The sequence below is a fragment of the Leguminivora glycinivorella genome, chromosome 1, assembly GCF_023078275.1.
Source record: "Leguminivora glycinivorella isolate SPB_JAAS2020 chromosome 1, LegGlyc_1.1, whole genome shotgun sequence".
NCBI classification, from domain to species: Eukaryota; Metazoa; Arthropoda; class Insecta; order Lepidoptera; family Tortricidae; genus Leguminivora; species Leguminivora glycinivorella.
This window is the reverse complement of record NC_062971.1, coordinates 15,139,476-15,159,016: the sequence shown is the minus strand read 5'-3', so window position 1 is coordinate 15,159,016 and position 19,541 is coordinate 15,139,476. Positions and strand designations below refer to the sequence as shown.

At 35.6% G+C, this 19,541-nt stretch overlaps 1 protein-coding gene and 2 long non-coding RNA genes across 3 annotated transcripts; 2 read left to right on the top strand and 1 right to left on the bottom strand.

Annotated features, from left to right (window-relative positions):
• Positions 1–1,184: 1,184 nt before the first annotated feature.
• LOC125231406 lies at positions 1,185–1,671 on the top strand. The gene is made up of 2 exons (XR_007177611.1): positions 1,185–1,281; positions 1,376–1,671. It is a non-coding gene; the product is annotated as an uncharacterized LOC125231406 (long non-coding RNA).
• A 4,366-nt stretch (positions 1,672–6,037) lies between these two features.
• On the top strand, positions 6,038–8,139 carry LOC125231917. Its single transcript, XR_007177683.1, has 2 exons — positions 6,038–7,749; positions 7,844–8,139. It is a non-coding gene; the product is annotated as an uncharacterized LOC125231917 (long non-coding RNA).
• An 8,813-nt stretch (positions 8,140–16,952) lies between these two features.
• On the bottom strand, positions 16,953–18,906 carry LOC125237308. Its single transcript, XM_048144320.1, has 4 exons — positions 18,163–18,906; positions 17,827–17,904; positions 17,451–17,604; positions 16,953–17,183 (listed from the first exon to the last, which is right to left on the bottom strand). Exons 1-4 carry the CDS (start codon positions 18,904–18,906, stop codon positions 17,002–17,004), a joined length of 1,158 nt encoding a protein of 385 aa, XP_048000277.1. The 3' UTR covers positions 16,953–17,001.
• Positions 18,907–19,541: the final 635 nt, after the last annotated feature.

The window sequence follows — 19,541 nt, the reverse complement described above, 5'->3', positions numbered from 1 at the left end:
TTTTTACTCTTCAGACCTGGCAGGATAACTACAGAAAACTGGTTTTTGACTTTATATATCAATATTGTTAATCTGTTCTGCGTGCGTAGCCGAATGGCATTTCTCCGATGCCAAACGAAAACTAAACGCCGCGCCAGTTAGTCCGGCTCTGTCGCGCCAATACGCACGAGCGATAGAGATAGATATCTACTAGCGTTTCGTTTCGTGAGCGTTAGTGCTATTCGGCTACGCACCCTGCTCGTATTTAAATACTTACTACAAAACTATAATTATAATTTATACAAACTATAATCTGCACAAGTATCAAATCAATCAAATCACAATCACTAACACGGCAAATAAAAACCTAAGGGTGTAGGTATTACATTATTTTGTCACTATGAATCCTATTCATCCTATTTCAAATGCATCTCAAAACGATAACAAATCCGGATAATGTTCTTACAATGCCCAAAACGAATATTATCAAAAAGCTACTTTCGAAAATGTTCTATACATATAATCTTACATACTTAAAGGGAAGTCCCTTGTTACCACCGTCAGCAAGGAAAGGATATCAAACGGAGTGTCGCCTCGGGGCACAATTTGTCTAATGTTAACCAAAACTATCTCTAATAGATTGAATTTAACTTGTAAACAATATTCCATTCGACTAAATTATGGTAGCTATAGGCTGTATCAACTTACACATTGTTAATAATGTATTATGAATGTCGATGAGGCGACTTTACTATGTAAATATGAAAATGCAGTCACATAAATTTTAATTGATAGAGAGACAACGGCTTGTAAAAGCGAAACATTGCATGCAAACATTATTGATAGCACCCTCCAACTGGGTGCGTAGCCGAATGGCACTAACGCTCACGAAACGCTCACGAAACGTGTAACATAAATATTTAACATAAAATAAAAAATTGTGTTTTTAATAAATTAATTATAAATAAGTCACTAATTTAACTTCAGCGCCCTCTCGGGATAAAATATCGAACTAACAAGCCCGCTCAAGGCATCCACTCGCGCGCACATACGTGTTAGCCAAGTAGATAAGGAGTTAGTTACAAAAACATCCGCAGACGATAGCTGGCGCGCGCGTCAGAGTCCGACGTTCTTTTCTAATACGAACAGCGACTGGGAAACAAGACTGAAAATTGATTTTTATAAAATGTGGTTCACCGGAGGGAACCTTGCAGCCTGGGCGGTTAAAATGAATAGTCGTAACATATTAACATAAAAAACCTGGAGAAAGCACTACTTTGAAGAAAATTAATTCCCAATACTGTAAGTACCGCTACTTAACCTCAAAACTATACATAGCACGTGTCAGCTTTGCAAGATTACTTTGGTTCTACAGCTGGGTTTCGAATTGTTATAGGGGTCCTTGTGTCGCTATGAAATCCTGATCAATTGCACGAGAGAATGCCATAGCTGATGGGAAATGAACCTCGGACCGCATCCTGTGTTTGAGCTTGCTTTCCACCTCACACCTTAACCCTGGGACCTGCTTCCTGAAGGCATCAGCGTCAGCGTACAGGATTCCGTATGTGTAATTAAAAAGTGATTGCAAGGTTAGTTAAGCTTAATTTGAACTTTATCTTAACATCAGTGGACAATCTTCAAAGAGTGACTGTGACGTAGTATATCCAGAATTAAAAGGCTTTCTCCAGCATATTCGCAACTTTTATTTACATCACAACCCAGTAAGGCGCCCTGAGGACATATTTGAAAGAGCTCATGCTAACCCTGTGCGAACCGGTGAGTAACAGCAATCAGCCCAATTTTAACTGTTACAAAGTGGCGCCCAACGTGGGGCCTTAAACTGGAAAAACTGAGTTGTGATGATTAATAATTATCTGGAAAGTTATGGACTTAAAGTGTTAAAATAGCGAGTTTAATTTTATAGTTTAAGGTTAACCACGTGTAAGGAAGTGTAACTTAATTTTACATAAAACAAATTTTACTATATTGTGTTAAAAATAATTGATATTGAATAGTCTCAGGCGTACAAGGAAATTAATTTTACTTAATAATTTAAATAATTTGGCTCAACTTAACTTCATCATCCTTGAATACCTGTGACTACATTAATACATACTGTACTAAACTTAATATAAGATGTCTATCCAAAAGTATATTGATTATTTGCATAAGGATGAATTGGTATATGAACTTGGTGTACTTGGTGTATCCACAGATAGTGATGTGAACGTGGATGCCTTGAGGAAGCGGATCCGCCAGGTCTACAAACTAGCAAGGAGAGGAAGCATGAGGGGAGAACCATCTGGAACACCGGATGCGGCGTCCGAACTCAAGCTTTGCAGTCTAAAGATCGCGAGTCTAGAATCAGAACTTCCGGAACCCAGCAAGGTAGGTGACCGAAGACTTCTTGTAAAGCTTTCACGGCGTGCTAATTATCTTATAGATAGGTTGGCTAGGATATCAGAAAGCAGTCCGGATTTAGAAAAATTGCGGAGTAGGCTAGTGAAAATCCTGAGTATCGTAGATCCAGACGATAGTGAGGCAGACAGTGAATATGAGGATACCCAAGCGCCACAGTTAAATCAGACCGAGGAAAACAAAGTCGTATACGTTAGGGAGAAACCAATTAATTTAAATACACTCAATTTAAAATATGACGGAACCTCGTGTGTGAGAGTATTTGTTGAGAGATTGGAGGAACTTAGGCAGGCTAGAAACATTTCAGAAAAACAAATGCTCGTGGCTTTCTCGGACTTACTTGACCAATCGGTGCTTTATTGGTATAGGAACAATAAAGATAACTTTCAAACTTATAAACAGTTGTTAGAATGCCTAAAGAGAGATTTTGATATACCGGATTTAGATTATCAATTAGGCAAGGAAATAAGGCAACGCACTCAGTCTAAGTCCGAGACAATAGTAGTTTACCTGTCTATCATGCAAGGTATGTTTTCGCGACTTACCACTCCCTTATCGAGTTCTGAACAATTAGGGATCCTTATGCATAACATACGTCCCGAATATATTAAACATTTGGCACTCCACAACATAACTACAATAGACGAATTAAAACATTATTGTAAACAGCTGGAACTAGCACGCGCACGTGCGGATCAATTTGATGAGCCTAACTTCAATAATTTCCGCATTACAGCGGATATGCATACAAAGCCCGTGTCTAAGACGTTTAGTAAACAGGTTGCTGCACTTAACGTGCCAAGTACTTCAGATCAATCTTCAAAAAGATGTTTTAGATGTAATGGTACAAATCACTTTACTAATCAATGTAAATCTAGAGAGGTAGTATGCTTTAAGTGCGGTAAAAAGGGTGTTAAGCGTCCGCAGTGTGAATGTAGCCTTAGTTCAAAAAACTAGTAGTGCCGGGACTACTCGACGCGACTGTGCCTAACGATAATAAGCCCGTGAGACGCATCGAGGAAGTCCTGTTTAAAAAACATGATAGCGATAATAGACCACATTTAAAACTTAAAATATTTGAATTGGAGGTTTTTGGATTACTTGACTCGGGTGCGTTTTGCTCTGTGTTAGGGGCAAACTCACACTTAAAGTTTTTGGAATACGGTTTCAAACTTAATCCTTCTAAAATGAATAATAATGCTAGTTCTGCCTGTGGTACGAATTTAGATCGTATTGGATATATATCTGTACCTATAGAATTCAATCACATGCTTAGAGTGATTAATTTTCACGTTATGCCGAGGGTAACGACTCCGATAATATTAGGGGTGGATTTTTGGTTAGAATTCCACTTAGCGGATGAGTTAATCTCAAAACTTAAGACAAACTTAGATTTCGAAGAACATGTGGATTCGTATATTTCGTCTGTCTCGCCTAACAACGGTTTAGAAGAATATGAGTCTCTGTCGGCACAGCAAAAAATAACAATAGACGATTTAATAGTAAAATTTGACTCAATTAATACGAATAAAGTAGGTTTAGGCCGTACGGACTTGGCGACTCATACTATCAACACGGGTGACTGTAAACCTATCAAACAGAGATACTATCCTTTGTCTCCTATTAAACAACAAGCTTTAGAAAAGGAACTTGATAGGATGTTGAGCTTGGGGGTAGTATCACCATCGCAATCTGGTTGGAATAGCCCGGTAGTCATGGTTGAAAAGCCGAACGGCGACTTAAGGCTGTGTTTAGACTGTAGAAAGCTCAACTCAGTATCTAAGCCGGATGCTTATCCACTGCCATACATTACTAGTATATTGGACCAACTTAGAGATGCTAAATATCTCTCATCGATTGACCTATCTGCCGCTTATTGGCAGATACCGTTCGATAATGAGCTTTCAGCTGAAAAAACTGCTTTTACGGTTCCACGAAGGGGGTTATTTAATTTTAATGTCATGTGTTTTGGCCTTGTGGGGGCTTCGGCCACCATGCAAAGGCTCATGGATAGGATATTCGGTGCGGAATTTGATAATAAAGTATTTTGTTTTCAAGATGATATCATTATAATATCGAGCACGTTCGATGAGCATGTAAAATTGTTGCATCGTGTATACGAAAAGCTTAAGAATGCGAATCTCACCATAAACATGGATAAGTCTAAGTTTTGTAGGAAAGAGCTTAAGTACCTAGGATACCTTGTAGACAGACATGGCTTGCGCATGGATCCTTCTAAAGTTGACATAATACTGAATTACCCAACCCCGTCAACGGGGAAAGAGGTTCAGAGCTTTTTAGGAATGGCAGGATGGTATAGACGGTTCATTAACAACTTTTCCAAAATAGCTAGACCCTTGAGTAAATTGACAAGCAAAAAGGTTCCGTTTGAATGGTCAGATGAGGCTCAAGAATCGTTTAACCATTTAAAAACCGCATTAGTCAGTGCCCCCATACTAAAATGTCCCAATTTTGACTTAGATTTTACTATTCATTGTGACGCATCCTCATACGCAATAGGTGGAGTTCTCACGCAGACTTATGATGATGTTGAACATCCGGTCGCGTACTGCAGCCGAACACTTAACAAACACGAAGTTAACTATAGTACGTCTGAGCGTGAACTTCTCGCAGTGATATTTGCGTTAGAACAATTCCGACAATATGTTGAAGGTCAAAAATGTAAAATCGTTACCGATCATGCATCACTCTTGTGGTTCTATAAACTTAACAATCCCACAGGGCGGTTGGCAAGATGGAGTATGAGATTGAGCCAATTTAATTTTGAATTAGAACACAGAAAAGGCAAGTTAAATGTAATACCTGACGCACTTAGTCGTATAAAGATTGAAGCGATAGGGTTAATGACCTCAACGCCCTCGAGTGACAGCTGGTACAATCACATGTTCAACAGATGTGAATCTAATCCGCGCGCATACCCTAACTATCTTGTCTCCGATGGTAAACTTTTTAGGCACACGAAAGGCAAGTATCAGCTGACGAGCGAGTATGACTGGAAGCTAGTTATACCTAAAGATGACCGGTTAGAACTCATAAAAAGAAGTCATGACGATCCCACCAGCGCTCACCTAGGTGTCTTCAAAACCCATAAGCGCTTAAGCCTTCATTATTACTGGCCAAATATGTATAATGACATTAAAACTTATGTTAGAAACTGTGAAATTTGTAAAATGTATAAACCCGTGAATACGGCGAGACCAGGGTTAATGGGTAATCCAAAAGAATGTAGCAAGCCCTGGGAGTCCATATGTGTGGATTTACTTGGCCCTTTTCCCCCCTCAAAAAAAGGAAATACCTACTTAATAGTATGTACTGACTACTTTAGTAAGTACGTCATGTTGCATCCTATAAGGAAAGCAACAGGCGCTTCAGTAGCCCAGTACATAGAGGATAAAGTATTTCTAGTTCACGGTGTTTGTAAAACTATTTATTTTGACAACGGTCCACAATTTGTTAGTTCTCAATTTAGGCAACTGTTGCATAGATATGAAGTCCCTAATATATATGCAAATCCTAGATACCATGCCCAAGTGAATGCCGCGGAAAGGGCGATAAGGAATGTGGTATGTGGAATCGCATGTTACGTAGGTAACGACCATCGTAGATGGAACGAAAATATAACGAAATTACAATGTGCACTCAATACTGCAACAAACGAGACCACTAAGCACACACCTTATTTTCTCGTTCACGGCAGACAGTTCACTAGCAAAGGTAATTTACATCACTTAAACCATGAACAGCCCATTCTTAGGTCAGAAGTTACGGTCGGAGATGCTGATGCCTACGGGGAAGGTTTAAAAGAATTGGGGACAATATTTAAAAAAGTACAGAAGTATATTCAAGAATCTCATGTCAAAAACACAAAATATTACAATTTAAGAAAACGTCACTTAGAATACAAAATAGGTCAAATTGTATACAAACGTACTCACTACTTATCTAATGCACCAAAGAATTTTACAGCCAAATTGGCACCTAAATTTCAAAAATGCGTAATCACGGCAAAGTTGTCACCATTAGTTTACACTTTAAAAACGCTAGATGGTAAACATCTGGGAAATTATCATGTCAAAGATATACTGAAACAAGACGATATCGCGTGACGGGAACGTCCTTAATACATTAATAATAAGTGCAGATTGTAAGATATGATGTATGAATGCATTTTCTAAATTAATCACTAGTGAACCCTTTGGCTATAGTAAGCTGTGACAGAGATAAGAATGGAATGTAACTTGTTATTACCGTAAACATGCCACATCTGTGTGCATCGGACCCAATGTTTACGATTACGCGATATAATTATTAGCCTATCGGTCATGAAATTAATAAAATACTTAACATAATAGTACCGGGAATCTAGAAAGTAGGTACTTTATGATAAATCTTGATTTAAAACCTTAAGCGTGTATCCTTATGAATACCAATACTTACTTAAATAAGACACGTGTCACTTGATCAAACCATGGTTTATTGGATCCACCTTTTACTTAATTGAAAAAAAAATTATAGTGAATACCTAAACACAACGATAAGGTGTATAGGTAAGTTTTGAACAAGTAGTATTAAATTTTATGAGCCCAACTACTTAAAACGTGTTGGTACTCGTCTTTAATTATGACGTTGGCCACGTCTTATTTGTAAGATTAGTAGGTAAGAATAAATACTTTAATACATTAAATTGTTAGGTAGAAAATATAGTATTCAGGCGGGTGGTATTGCATGTTCACTGTCTGCCAAACATAATTGTCGTTTAACGTATATTTAGCAATAAAGTTAGTACATAGTAAATATTTACGCATGAGAAAATAGTCTTGCCTAAATGCCTATGCATAATAATATTAAATTATTAACAATGTACATACAAATATAGATATATGAGAAAAAAGTTTATTCGCTACGAAAAACTTTTTAACCCAACTGGAACGGATGTGTAACATAAATATTTAACATAAAATAAAAAATTGTGTTTTTAATAAATTAATTATAAATAAGTCACTAATTTAACTTCAGCGCCCTCTCGGGATAAAATATCGAACTAACAAGCCCGCTCAAGGCATCCACTCGCGCGCACATACGTGTTAGCCAAGTAGATAAGGAGTTAGTTACAAAAACATCCGCAGACGATAGCTGGCGCGCGCGTCAGAGTCCGACGTTCTTTTCTAATACGAACAGCGCCTGGGAAACAAGACTGAAAATTGATTTTTATAAAATGTGGTTCACCGGAGGGAACCTTGCAGCCTGGGCGGTTAAAATGAATAGTCGTAACATATTAACATAAAAAACCTGGAGAAAGCACTACTTTGAAGAAAATTAATTCCCAATACTGTAAGTACCGCTACTTAACCTCAAAACTATACATAGCACGTGTCAGCTTTGCAAGATTACTTTGGTTCTACAGCTGGGTTTCGAATTGTTATAGGGGTCCTTGTGTCGCTATGAAATCCTGATCAATTGCACGAGAGAATGCCATAGCTGATGGGAAATGAACCTCGGACCGCATCCTGTGTTTGAGCTTGCTTTCCACCTCACACCTTAACCCTGGGACCTGCTTCCTGAAGGCATCAGCGTCAGCGTACAGGATTCCGTATGTGTAATTAAAAAGTGATTGCAAGGTTAGTTAAGCTTAATTTGAACTTTATCTTAACATCAGTGGACAATCTTCAAAGAGTGACTGTGACGTAGTATATCCAGAATTAAAAGGCTTTCTCCAGCATATTCGCAACTTTTATTTACATCACAACCCAGTAAGGCGCCCTGAGGACATATTTGAAAGAGCTCATGCTAACCCTGTGCGAACCGGTGAGTAACAGCAATCAGCCCAATTTTAACTGTTACAAACGAAACGCGACAGAGCCGGACTAACTGGCGCGGCGTTTCGTTTTCGTTTGGCGTTGGAGAAATGCCATTCGGCTACGCACGCAGGTACAGGTACTATAAGTAGAAGCAAAAATTACATAAGGTCAGTGTCGGGAAGACCGTCTACCCAGAAAGACCGTCTATTGAATATAACTTTTGTATTTGTATATCTATCACTTCTTACACCTCCGAAGGTATACCAGTTTTTCATCCTTAATCCATCGGTCTTCAATAGATATCCCTAGGACGAACACTAGTTAACAAAAAACTTGATTCGTGTTTCGAACTCGACCATCGAGTTCAACATGGTTACGCAAAAAATTAAAATAAAATAGAAGCAGTTGGAATATTTGTGCATAATGTATGTAACGTGTTAATTTAATAATCGTTCTTCTCTTAAAACGCGTTCAATTTATTGTTTTATGTCCTGAAATATGTAACTCGAAATTGTGCCTAGTCGGAAAGATATAAGAGTAAGGCACCTTTTTTAGGCTTTATGGGAAATAAGTCGAGTTTAAACGGGTGTTGTAGGTTAATTTTAATTATAAGTTTCGGCTATGCTTTTGTCTGGACCTGAAAAAAGAAGGTTATCAACCTCATTTACGGGACATATGACGGTCTTGCCTTATAAATAGAAAAATGCTGAATATGTTGAAAATATCAACGTTATTTGTTTTAATATCTATCACATTACTCCCTGTTATTACGGAATATAATAATGAACATGATTTTGATACTTATTTCCATATGAGATTATGCGACAACGAGCACTAGACGGTCTTGCCTTACTCAGCGCGTGGGGACAATCAATCCGCCAACCCTTAAAAAAAGTGATTTTTATCACATAAATTTACTTTAATTCACCAAAGTATTATAAAGCTGTGTAGAATATAAAATTTGCTAGCCCATAGGACCATGCGGGTCACTCCAGACTACTTTAATAGTCTAGTTTTATCCACTCAAACTTTATTTCAAATAATGTATGCCGGTCTTGCCCACACTGACCTTACCAAGTTTTCCATGACGTTTCGCCATCAAGTAGGGTATTCAAATACGTCAAAAACTCAAGGTAGAGGCTCAAGAGGAAAACATGTTAAAATGAGTTCTAATGTGATTGTGCCTGTCATTATTCCATGTTGACAGAACTGCAGATATCGTGTTTTTTAAAAGATTGAATTTGTTTATACAAAATACGTGTAAGTAAAAAATCACATTTTGACAACATTTATTTGAAAGAGACATATACGTCTTTATTTCATTATACTGTCGTTTTATCACAGAAGTAACTACGACGAGCGGTACCTATAGTCATAGGTACTTGTTATGGAGAATTTTTGACCAAAAGCTGCACTTTTAGATGGAAGCAAGCCGCTTTGCATGGTGATAGTAAACATCATAGTAAACAATTTTTTCCGAGGATATCGAAATTTCATCCCTTAGGAAGCCAAGCGCAGCGAGGTGTTTTATGAAAATGAAAAAAATTCTATCTTTTTATCATATCGTCCGATTTTGACAAATCGTATCTCAAATGAAAGATATTGATTAGTGCAACTTAAAAAAAAATTAAAAAAAAATATTGTTCAGAAAAAGTAACAAAAAAATTGAAAAATGTAAATTTACGTATCGCATTAAACAACTTCAAAGAATGAATGACAAAATGTAGAATATCGATATACGAGTTTTTTTATATCAAAGACACATAAATTCATAATTGAAAACTAAAAACCGCATCGAAATCGGATCAGTAGTTTTTAAGGTACAAGTTGCCAAAGTTGGAAAAGTTTAGTTTATATGATCACTTTGCAATTCTTTTGCCAGAAAGTCAGAAATAATCTATTTTTCTTAGACATAAAAGTACACAGTGACAGTACACATCAAAATAAAAGTTTTTTTCTCGAGGATGTCATAATTTAAGCCCTTAGAAGGACGAGCGTAGTGAGGACTATTAAAAACTGTTAAAAAAAATTCTATTATTTTTGTGCTTTGTCCGATTTTGACAAAAAATGTGTCAATTGAAAGGTATTGTTTAATGTAAACGAAAAAAAAATAAAAAAAAAAAATTTCTAAAAACGTGTAAGAAAAAATTAAAAAAACCTTAAATTTTCGTATCACGCTGAATAACTGCTAAGAACGACAGATAAGATATACAATGTCGATATATGAGTTTTTGAAATCAAAGACAAATAAATTCATAATTATAAACTGAAAACCGAATCGAAATCGGATCAGTAGTTTTTAAGATACAAGTTGCCAAAGTTGGCTTAGTTTGTTTATATGGTCGCTTTTAAATTATTCAGCCAAAAAGTCAGAAATAATATATTTTTCTTACAGCTAAGAGTATGCATTGATAGAAGACATCATAATAAATGATTTTCGCTGAGGATATAAAAATTTCATCTCTTAAGAATCCGAGCGTAGCGAGGTCTGCAACGAAAAACAACAAAAAACCAAGTTTTTTTTTTATGTTACATAAATTAATTTCTTTCAACTGACACACGTTTTGTAAAAATCAGACCACCCAAAAAAAAAAAAACTTGTTTTTTTGTTGTTTTTCGTTGCAGACCTCGCTACGCTCGGATTCCTAAGGGATGAAATTTTTATATCCTCAGCGAAAATCATTTATTATGATGTCTTAATGCGATACGTAAATTTACATTTTTCAATTTTTTTGTTACTTTTTCTGAACAATATTTTTTTTTAATTTTTTTTTAAGTTGCACTAATCAATATCTTTCATTTGAGATACGATTTGTCAAAATCGGACCATATGATAAAAAGATAGAATTTTTTTCATTTTCATAAAACACCTCGCTGCGCTCGGCTTCCTAAGGGATGAAATTTCGATATCCTCGGAAAAAATCGTTTACTATGATGTCTAATATCACCATGCAAAGCGGCTGCTTGCTTCCATCTAAAAGTGCAGCTTTTTTTTCATAACTATTAGTATGACTACTAAATAATTAGGTACATATATGCTCATTTGTCAAAATCATGATTATTTGAGAACTTGGGTAAACCACAAACCTAAACAAATGTTGAATGTAAGGGATCCATTAGGTAATTTACGTGACAGCCGCGGGCGAGTTCAGTAGATGATTTGGCTAAATTAAGCGTTGATGTTGATCTAATTTTGCGGTATTAGAATATATGTATAATAGGCCTATAATAAAGGTAGGTTAGTGGGTTGTGTTATTGAAATATTACACTCGATATGACAGTACACTGGATGGCATTGAAAAATATGCACACAAAAATCGGCTTAGGTATTATACATATAAACTTTAAATCTCACCAAATCTACCTTCAAATCAAAGCTAACATGAACTTAAAATGCTAAATGCTTAAAAATCTATTAAAACCTGGTTAAGTATTTCATGCTTTTATAAGTCGGGCTCACGTCGAAAAAAAAGCAAGATTTTCTCGTCCTGCACCTGTGTCGGCTATTTTGAATTTATTTTGTTCTCGATGACGCCGCTCTGACGGATTACGTCTGGATTTAATTTACATTGTAATAAAATATTTTCCTCTGAACTCCATAATTATAATAAGAGGAATTAGCTAATGGCTGCAATTAGAAAAATGCCCAGGATTAAGTTTTAATTAGGGTTCCGCTTTGTGTTTTCTGTTTCGACCGTCATCCGATCGTTGGCATTATGAAATTGCTTTGTTCTATTATTACAGTTTGTTTGTTTATTAATTCCCAAAAACAATTAAGTACCTACCAACTGCATCTTTAGTAGTTAAAATACCACTTTATTAGAAATATTATTTGATTATCTACCCAAAATATAATGAATATACAGTTATGGCATTTCTCGCTTTACATTTTAATCTAGTATCGCATTAAACTTGATACTTTGTTTCAAATTGCATTCTTCGAGGCACCTTGTAAAAAGTTATACATAATGCATGATAGCCTGCAGCTGGCTTTTATCCCGTACCGTTGGTATGGAAACTTGATTTTCACAGTCCTGAGAAAATTTTGGTTTCAATTAAATGTGTTATCCATATACAAGGTGCTCGCGAGGAACCCGCATAACTTGAACCACGCGTTTCTGAGGAAAAAAGAAAGAAAAAATGTTATATGAATTTTAAAATTTTTTGCCAAAAAAAACCATTTTTTTTTTTACTTTTTTGGGCGTATTTTCACATAAACATTTTTTTTTATCCATAAAGTTGGCAATTAAAATGAGTTCCTTCATTTATTTTTCTTAAAACCAAATTATTTGGAAGTTTTTCTTGTCACATTTTGACATCTATAATGACTACTGTGAGACTATGATCCACAGTTGCTCATCAGCGCCGTTAAGAAACCTTTTCTACTGAGTAACAATACGGAAATGTTTTTTTTAAATTGGCAATAACTCTGAAACTAGACGAAATCTAGAAAAGTTTATATGACATTTTAGTCTTAAAATGTGACCAAGAATATGCCGTTAAAGTTATATGGGTTCCTCGCGAGCACCTTGTATACTATACTTACTTAATGTTATAAATGGGAAAGTGTGTGTGTCTGTTTGTTTGTCCGCCTTTCACGGCAAAATGGAGCGATGAATTGTCGTGATTTTTTAAGTGGAGATAGTTGAAGGGATGGAGAGTGACATAGGCTACATTTTGTCTCTTTCTAACAAAAAGATAAAACAGTAAAACACTAATCCCACTAGGTACCTACGTTTTAATTACACTTGAATCCGTTGCAGTTCTTAAAATCTGGTATACGATGTTATGTACTTGTACGCATAAATTGATTGGAAATAAGAAATAACTATTGTTATTGGCATTGCTTCCCTAGATATTTTATGTCAGTTGATTAACAAATCTTAAAATAAAGTACGCATTCTAATACAACATAATTATAGTTTATTAACATAACATTATAGTTACTTACATAAACAGTTCCAGTAGTAAGCACGAAGTAGAGAATTCTCCTTGAAACTTAGACCAGTAGTAGGTTCTTAGTTAGAAGTACGGAACAAAGATAGGACTGTGACGGCAACCAGACTTATCGGATGAAACGTTTCTCGATTTCATGGCGCCGGAGGTGCAATGAGATTACTGTTGTGAGTTACGTTCTATCTTAACCGAGTCAAGTAAATACGCTATAAAAGTATCAGGACTTATCTACTTTGACATTTGTTTTATAATGTGGAAACGTTCAGTTATGTGTGACCAAGGTAGCACTACATACATATAGCATCAAGCATTTACATAATTATTTTTATTCTTGAATTCAATTATACAATAAATACAAACATGGAAGTCAAACAAGGTTTCAGGTGCTCTTTCCTAAATGAGCAAATAAGTCACGTATACCTAGTAATAAAAAATGCAGCGTAGGTAAGGTCCATCGAATTAGCTTAAGCAAATATGGAATAACGTAAATTAATTACTAGCGGGGTTTGCGATTAAATAAAGGATTTCAAGGGGATATCTCATTTGCATGTGATAGAAAGTGGCTTACTACAATGCATTATAGATCTGAAGGCACCAGAGGCACCACACTATACATACCTAAGCATTTACATTTTGTTTGAGCGCCCGAGAGCATATTTCAGGTTTCACTCGTTATTAAAACATGAATGAAACACAGTTATTTTGTATTTTCACAAATAAATACACAGTCATTCTCAAGGCCACTAAACTACATATCATGGAACTTGTTTTTAAATCGAAATGTACATATTGTAAAAGAAAAAAAAACTTTCTAAGTAAAGCATGTTATGTTGGAGATTTCAAATTGATAAATAGCCATTTTTTGGTTTCAAGTTGCACAAAAACCCTAACAGCTATACATTCCAAACTGGAGCGCATTAGCGGACGCACTATTAGTCAATATTTTATAGGTTAAGAAACAAATTATAACAATTCTAGAGGTACACCGTAAGTTCGCTGCTGATGTGAATGTTAGTGTAGGGAATCATACAAAACACGATCACTTTACATTTACAAATTGCCACTCTTGGCAAATAAGGGGTTGAAAGAAAACGAAACTGTGACATTGCAGTGATGCCTCTGCCACAATAACCCATTCCCATAGTGTAGGGGTGGTGAAATTCTTAACCCGTCACCACACAGGCAACCCGTCACCACACAGGCACAATTCATTAGCATAATTCTATTGATATAATACCAATCGTTTAATTAGTAATGTATAGATTTAGCGCATATAGCTTTAGTTTGGTATTAATTAAGCAACAACTATGTAACGGTGGCCATTTGCGAGTGACCGCGGGGCATAATTACAATTCTGACTGATGTCACTCTGCGATAGTTTCATTTGCGATGCACTCCATAATTTGTAATTCACTTTAATTATTGGTGTAATTTACTTCAAAATGTTATTCCTTAGTATAGGCTATGTATGTTCTACATAAATACGACTCTACGTTCGATATGTACAGTGAGCTGCAAAATTGCATGGAGAAATTATGAATGAATTCATTGATAAATTCGCCATGCGCTTTTGCAGGTGGCACCTGCATATAATATTTATCAATCTCATTCTCATTATAGATCCCATAGGTACTGTTTGAATTAAGAACTGTTGAATGCAGAAGAGGACATATGTTGGGACACCTGTTACGACACGACGAATTCATCAAGATCATCATAGAAGGGAAAGTAGAAGGAAGAAGAAAGAGGGGAAAGCCAAGGAGGGTATACATGGACCACGGGAAAGCAAAAGTGAATGTCGTGTCGTATCAGGCTGTCAAAGAAAAAGCCCAGGAAAGATATAGCTGGAGATTGCTTCACTGACAAGAGCCCAGCTCTTAAATTTATGATGATAATGATGAGGTACTGTTCCACAGCTGGAAAAAGGTCGTCCATGCCTTTAGGTATTTCGCCAGTCTCTGACAATTATGAATATACCTAGATATTTTTCTGGCACGAACGAAGTGATACTAGTGACTTCCTTCCCATATTTAGTTCATCGATAACTTCACATTCTTCTTCCTTACATAACTTACATTATGTGTCATTAATTATTATAATTATGCCATCAATTATTGCCGTGGCACTAAATCTTGAGTAGTTTCATGTGCTCTGCCTACCCCGTTTAGGGAATATAGACTTGAATTTATGTATATATAACATTAATGTTTTATATAAATGTCACATGTTTGAAAATAAATGGACAATAATAATAAAACGAACCATATTTTAATAGTTTACATAATTTCTCTATTGATTATTCAAGATTTTAAAGATTATTATCAGGGTAATTAATAACCTTATGTAAGGCTATTTATCGATAAAATGACTGTGTCGATATTTTTATTTTGTCAAGCACTAACAACATGACGTTCGTACCAGTATAATATGTAGGTATAATTATGAAATACATATTTACTTTTGAATATATTTAACTCGAATATTAGTTTTTCTTACTACTCTTAGGGCCACTTGCACCGACGAATATGGAAGGTTAATCCGAGGGTATATGGAATTTGACAGATGACAGCCCACTAACCCGGAGTTAAGTGGTTGGTGCAAAAGTGGGCCTAATATTTATATTATTGCACTATAGTCAAATAAAATAAATAATTAAAGTAATATTAACTTTTGCTAGTTCTAATACACCTGAAAAAATAATAATATATACTGCGCCAAAAACACTGAGTACAAACATACTATTGTTGACTCAGCATACTTCCCCTTACCTTGATGCTATAGATCAACCCTTCGATACAAACTCTTTTATTATTTGCCTACGCACTAAACGCGATATATCAAAGCTATTTTATTGACACAAAACCTACCGATAGTACTTTGATGTCAAAACATCAATATTGTTTATCAATTTATGAACGACAATCTAGAGGAAGTAGAAAGTAGCTATATACGAACTACAGAGAATACGAGTATTAATAAAAATAGTATAAGATGGTATGTATTGTTCTTTTTTAAGTTTATGGTATTGTGGTAATTTCATTTAGATTTAAATATATTTAGTTTGAGATTAAAAAGGGCTATATGTATGTAGGTACCTACCACAACTATTCTCACGAGTAGACCAAATGGACAGGGCAAATAAAACACATTTATTTTGGTGGCGACAGTGGTTATATTAAATCAATCAAATTAATCAAATAAACTACTGGCCTCATAGTCAAATCAGCTTTTTAAGAACTGTCAAACCGAATTTGAACGACTTGCTAATATGGAATTAATATGAAATCAAATTGAGTGACGTCACGATCAATTCAGTTACTTTATACCTGTATATTTCTGACTTTATATATGACTTATTAAATAGAAATTGGATTTAAAAATAACTTCTGGCTATATTTTTCTTATATGTAATTATCTGATGCTTTATTTCGTGCATGGTATAAAATATTTTTCCCCTCACTAGCTCGGAAACACGTGTTTTGTCCTTTAATACCAGCGGGTAAAAACGCATTTTGTCCACTAGTGGGTAAAGTAATTTGACCTTCAATAACGTCAAACTAACTGCTTTAAAATTGATAAAAGTAGGTGAATCTAGTAATAAAGATTATTTACCACCTGTGGAACTACTGGAAGCAGTGATAAACACATTTTTTGCATTGTAGTTTTGTGTTACACTCTGGTGCAAATGTATTTTACTTCTCGTGTGTTAAAAAACTCGCAAGTTCAGGATTCTATTCTCGAACCACGAGCGAATATTTTTGAATGACTTGACATGAGCTTTATTCGTATGGATATTGAAATTAGGGGGCTTTGTAATTACTTATACAATCTATGCATCATCCTCGAACAAATGCGAGAATTGTATCATGACGATGAGATATGTGGTGCAAAGATGGAACAGGCAGACTGGAAGCGACAGGTCCACTGGAATGAACCGGTACAGTAAATAGCGACATGGCCGTAGCTCAATGTAGTCTAGAAACTCCTTTATTTCCATTCGCATAGGGTGATCTGAAAGGTAAATCGGAAAATTTGAGTTTCGCGTATATCTTGAGATTCTTGAGTAAGACTACCGGGCGTGAATACCTAATACGACCTTACTTAATTTATGTATATAAATAATAAGTTAAGAAGACAGAGGCACCTGTATAGGTAAATGTAAGACTAAAACTTATATGTGGCAATAACCTCGACTACATTGATAATGATAGTATAGTATAGTACGAGATATAGGTAATCCAGATTATCGGGCAATTATTTACAAAAAAGTATGCTTACTGTTACGAGTGCTTTCTTTGTAATGCTTCAGCAGAAATAGTTTCATTTTGTCAACATGATCTCGGGTCATCTCGAACAGTATTCCCGGCAGACACGGAATTAGAGCCCATTGCACCGCCTCCAGACCCAGTGCTATCAGGTGAATTATCGGCACCTGAAAATAGGTATGTGTTTGAAGTTTATTTGTTGTTCTTGGATATTCACCAGGCGGCTTAGCATATCATGCATTATCGCGCGCTAAAGCTCACGTGTAACAATTAATCCAATCAAACTTTAAACTCAGATTCGTATTTTAAAGCTACCTACTATTATGTAGGTATTGTAGGTACGTGTAGCAGTCACTTAGTTACACACGATTCGGCTTAAAATGCCTTACCCCTCTTTTTTGTAGAACGATTACGTTATATAACAGCAACATTATCTTCGGGAAACTGCACACTAAGCTCAGCAGAAACTGCAAGGAACATAATTATGAATTACTAGCTTTTGCCCGCGGCTTCGCTCGCGTTAGAAAGAGACAAAGTAGCCTATGTCACTCTCCATCCCTTCAACTATCTCCACTTAAAAAATCACGTCAATTCGTAGCTCCGTTTTGCCGTGAAAGACGGACAAACAAACAGACACACACACTTTCCCATTAGTATGGATTACAATTATAATAAAGTTAAAAAAGTTATGTTACAGTAAGTATATATATATGTAACGTACTTACGAAAGGATTGATTATTTTACTGATAACATTGATAGAGTCAAGTATATCTTCGTAAATATCTTGATATAAAAGGAGACTTTTTCTTTTATCTTTTGTGTCAATTACGGATATAGCAGTATTTTGAAACAAATTCTCTACTTTCTTTCTCAAAAGCGACATCCTAAATTTGATCATGAAAAACGTTAGTAAACGCGGTACTTGGTTTGCGTCTACAGCAATCAAAATAAATCCTGTGGTAAAGACGATCACAGGCGATTCATCACAGTTCACTTTGAATGAAAAACATACCACCATTGAATAAAAGAATCTCATAAGTATAGCGATTATGACAAAGGCTTGAGTTATTCTCATTATTCGGCAATAATACGACTCATCAACATGTAGTTTATCATCAATCATTTCTAGAGTTCTTAAAAATTTTGCACGTCTATGAGCACTCATAAACAGCAACAATATTACAGTAGTAATGTATTCTACGGCTACATAAACATATGGGGAACTCTGCAAGTATTTGACATAATGCAGTACTAAGTATGAAAATCCGATGGACACGGAGAAAGCGTAAATTGCAAAAATAATTCTAACAATTCTTGATTTGGATATCGTAAAAGGAAAAAAATCGTAGCCCAAAACAGCAGATAAAAAATAAGAACTTCTAAAGTACTTATATGCTCGCACTGTTTTGTAATCGTCAGGGTACACTAGTGCCTGTTTAGTGAAAAGTTTGCGTATTTGGTTCGTCATTGTCAAAGCGGTTGGTGCAAAATCGAGCTAGATACTGAGGATAGCTATGGCTGTTTCATATTTATAGGCTTTTTCACGATGAAAATATGTTATCGTTTAATTTACATTACTTAGGTGGTGAACGTTGACCATCAAATAGTGTTTAAATATTGAAGAAGGGTTCAGTTTAGTACTACATATTTACTTATACGCCGTGTTCTGATTCAGAGAATTTATGGAATAAGCCCAACACTCTTACTGCTGTAGCTTTATTAAGACTGGTAACATGCTGTAAACATACTGTAAATATCTTGATAAAGTGCCTTGATACTTGCACGCAATGCTATCGCAGTTACCAACGAGATTTGTGCTGTCAATCAATCATGTCTCTAGAGATTATTTGAATATTTCTGACAATATTTAACATAAATAAAATCTTGCTGTAGACAAGTCGGACCAGTAATGAACTGCCTTTCGTTTTCGTTCTGGTGTGATGCATTCTATAAATAGCTGAACAGTACGGGTTGGATTTTTTTACTAAAATTGTATGCACAAGCTCGTGATATACTGAAAAAATAAATTACTATAAAGTGCTTTTATCTCATGAAGTAATAGTCAATTACCGAAAAGTAACCATTCCCCACGTATCCTTGTTA

Coding starts and splice junctions, on each gene's coding strand:
- LOC125237308 (XM_048144320.1), bottom strand. CDS start 18,906: ATGACGAACCAAATACGCAAACTTTTCACTAAACAGGCACTAGTGTAC. Junction 17,905..18,162: donor GTAAAATAATCAATCCTTTC/GTAAGTACGTTA, acceptor TGTTCCTTGCAG/TTTCTGCTGAGCTTAGTGTG. Junction 17,605..17,826: donor TCGTTCTACAAAAAAGAGGG/GTAAGGCATTTT, acceptor ACCTATTTTCAG/GTGCCGATAATTCACCTGAT.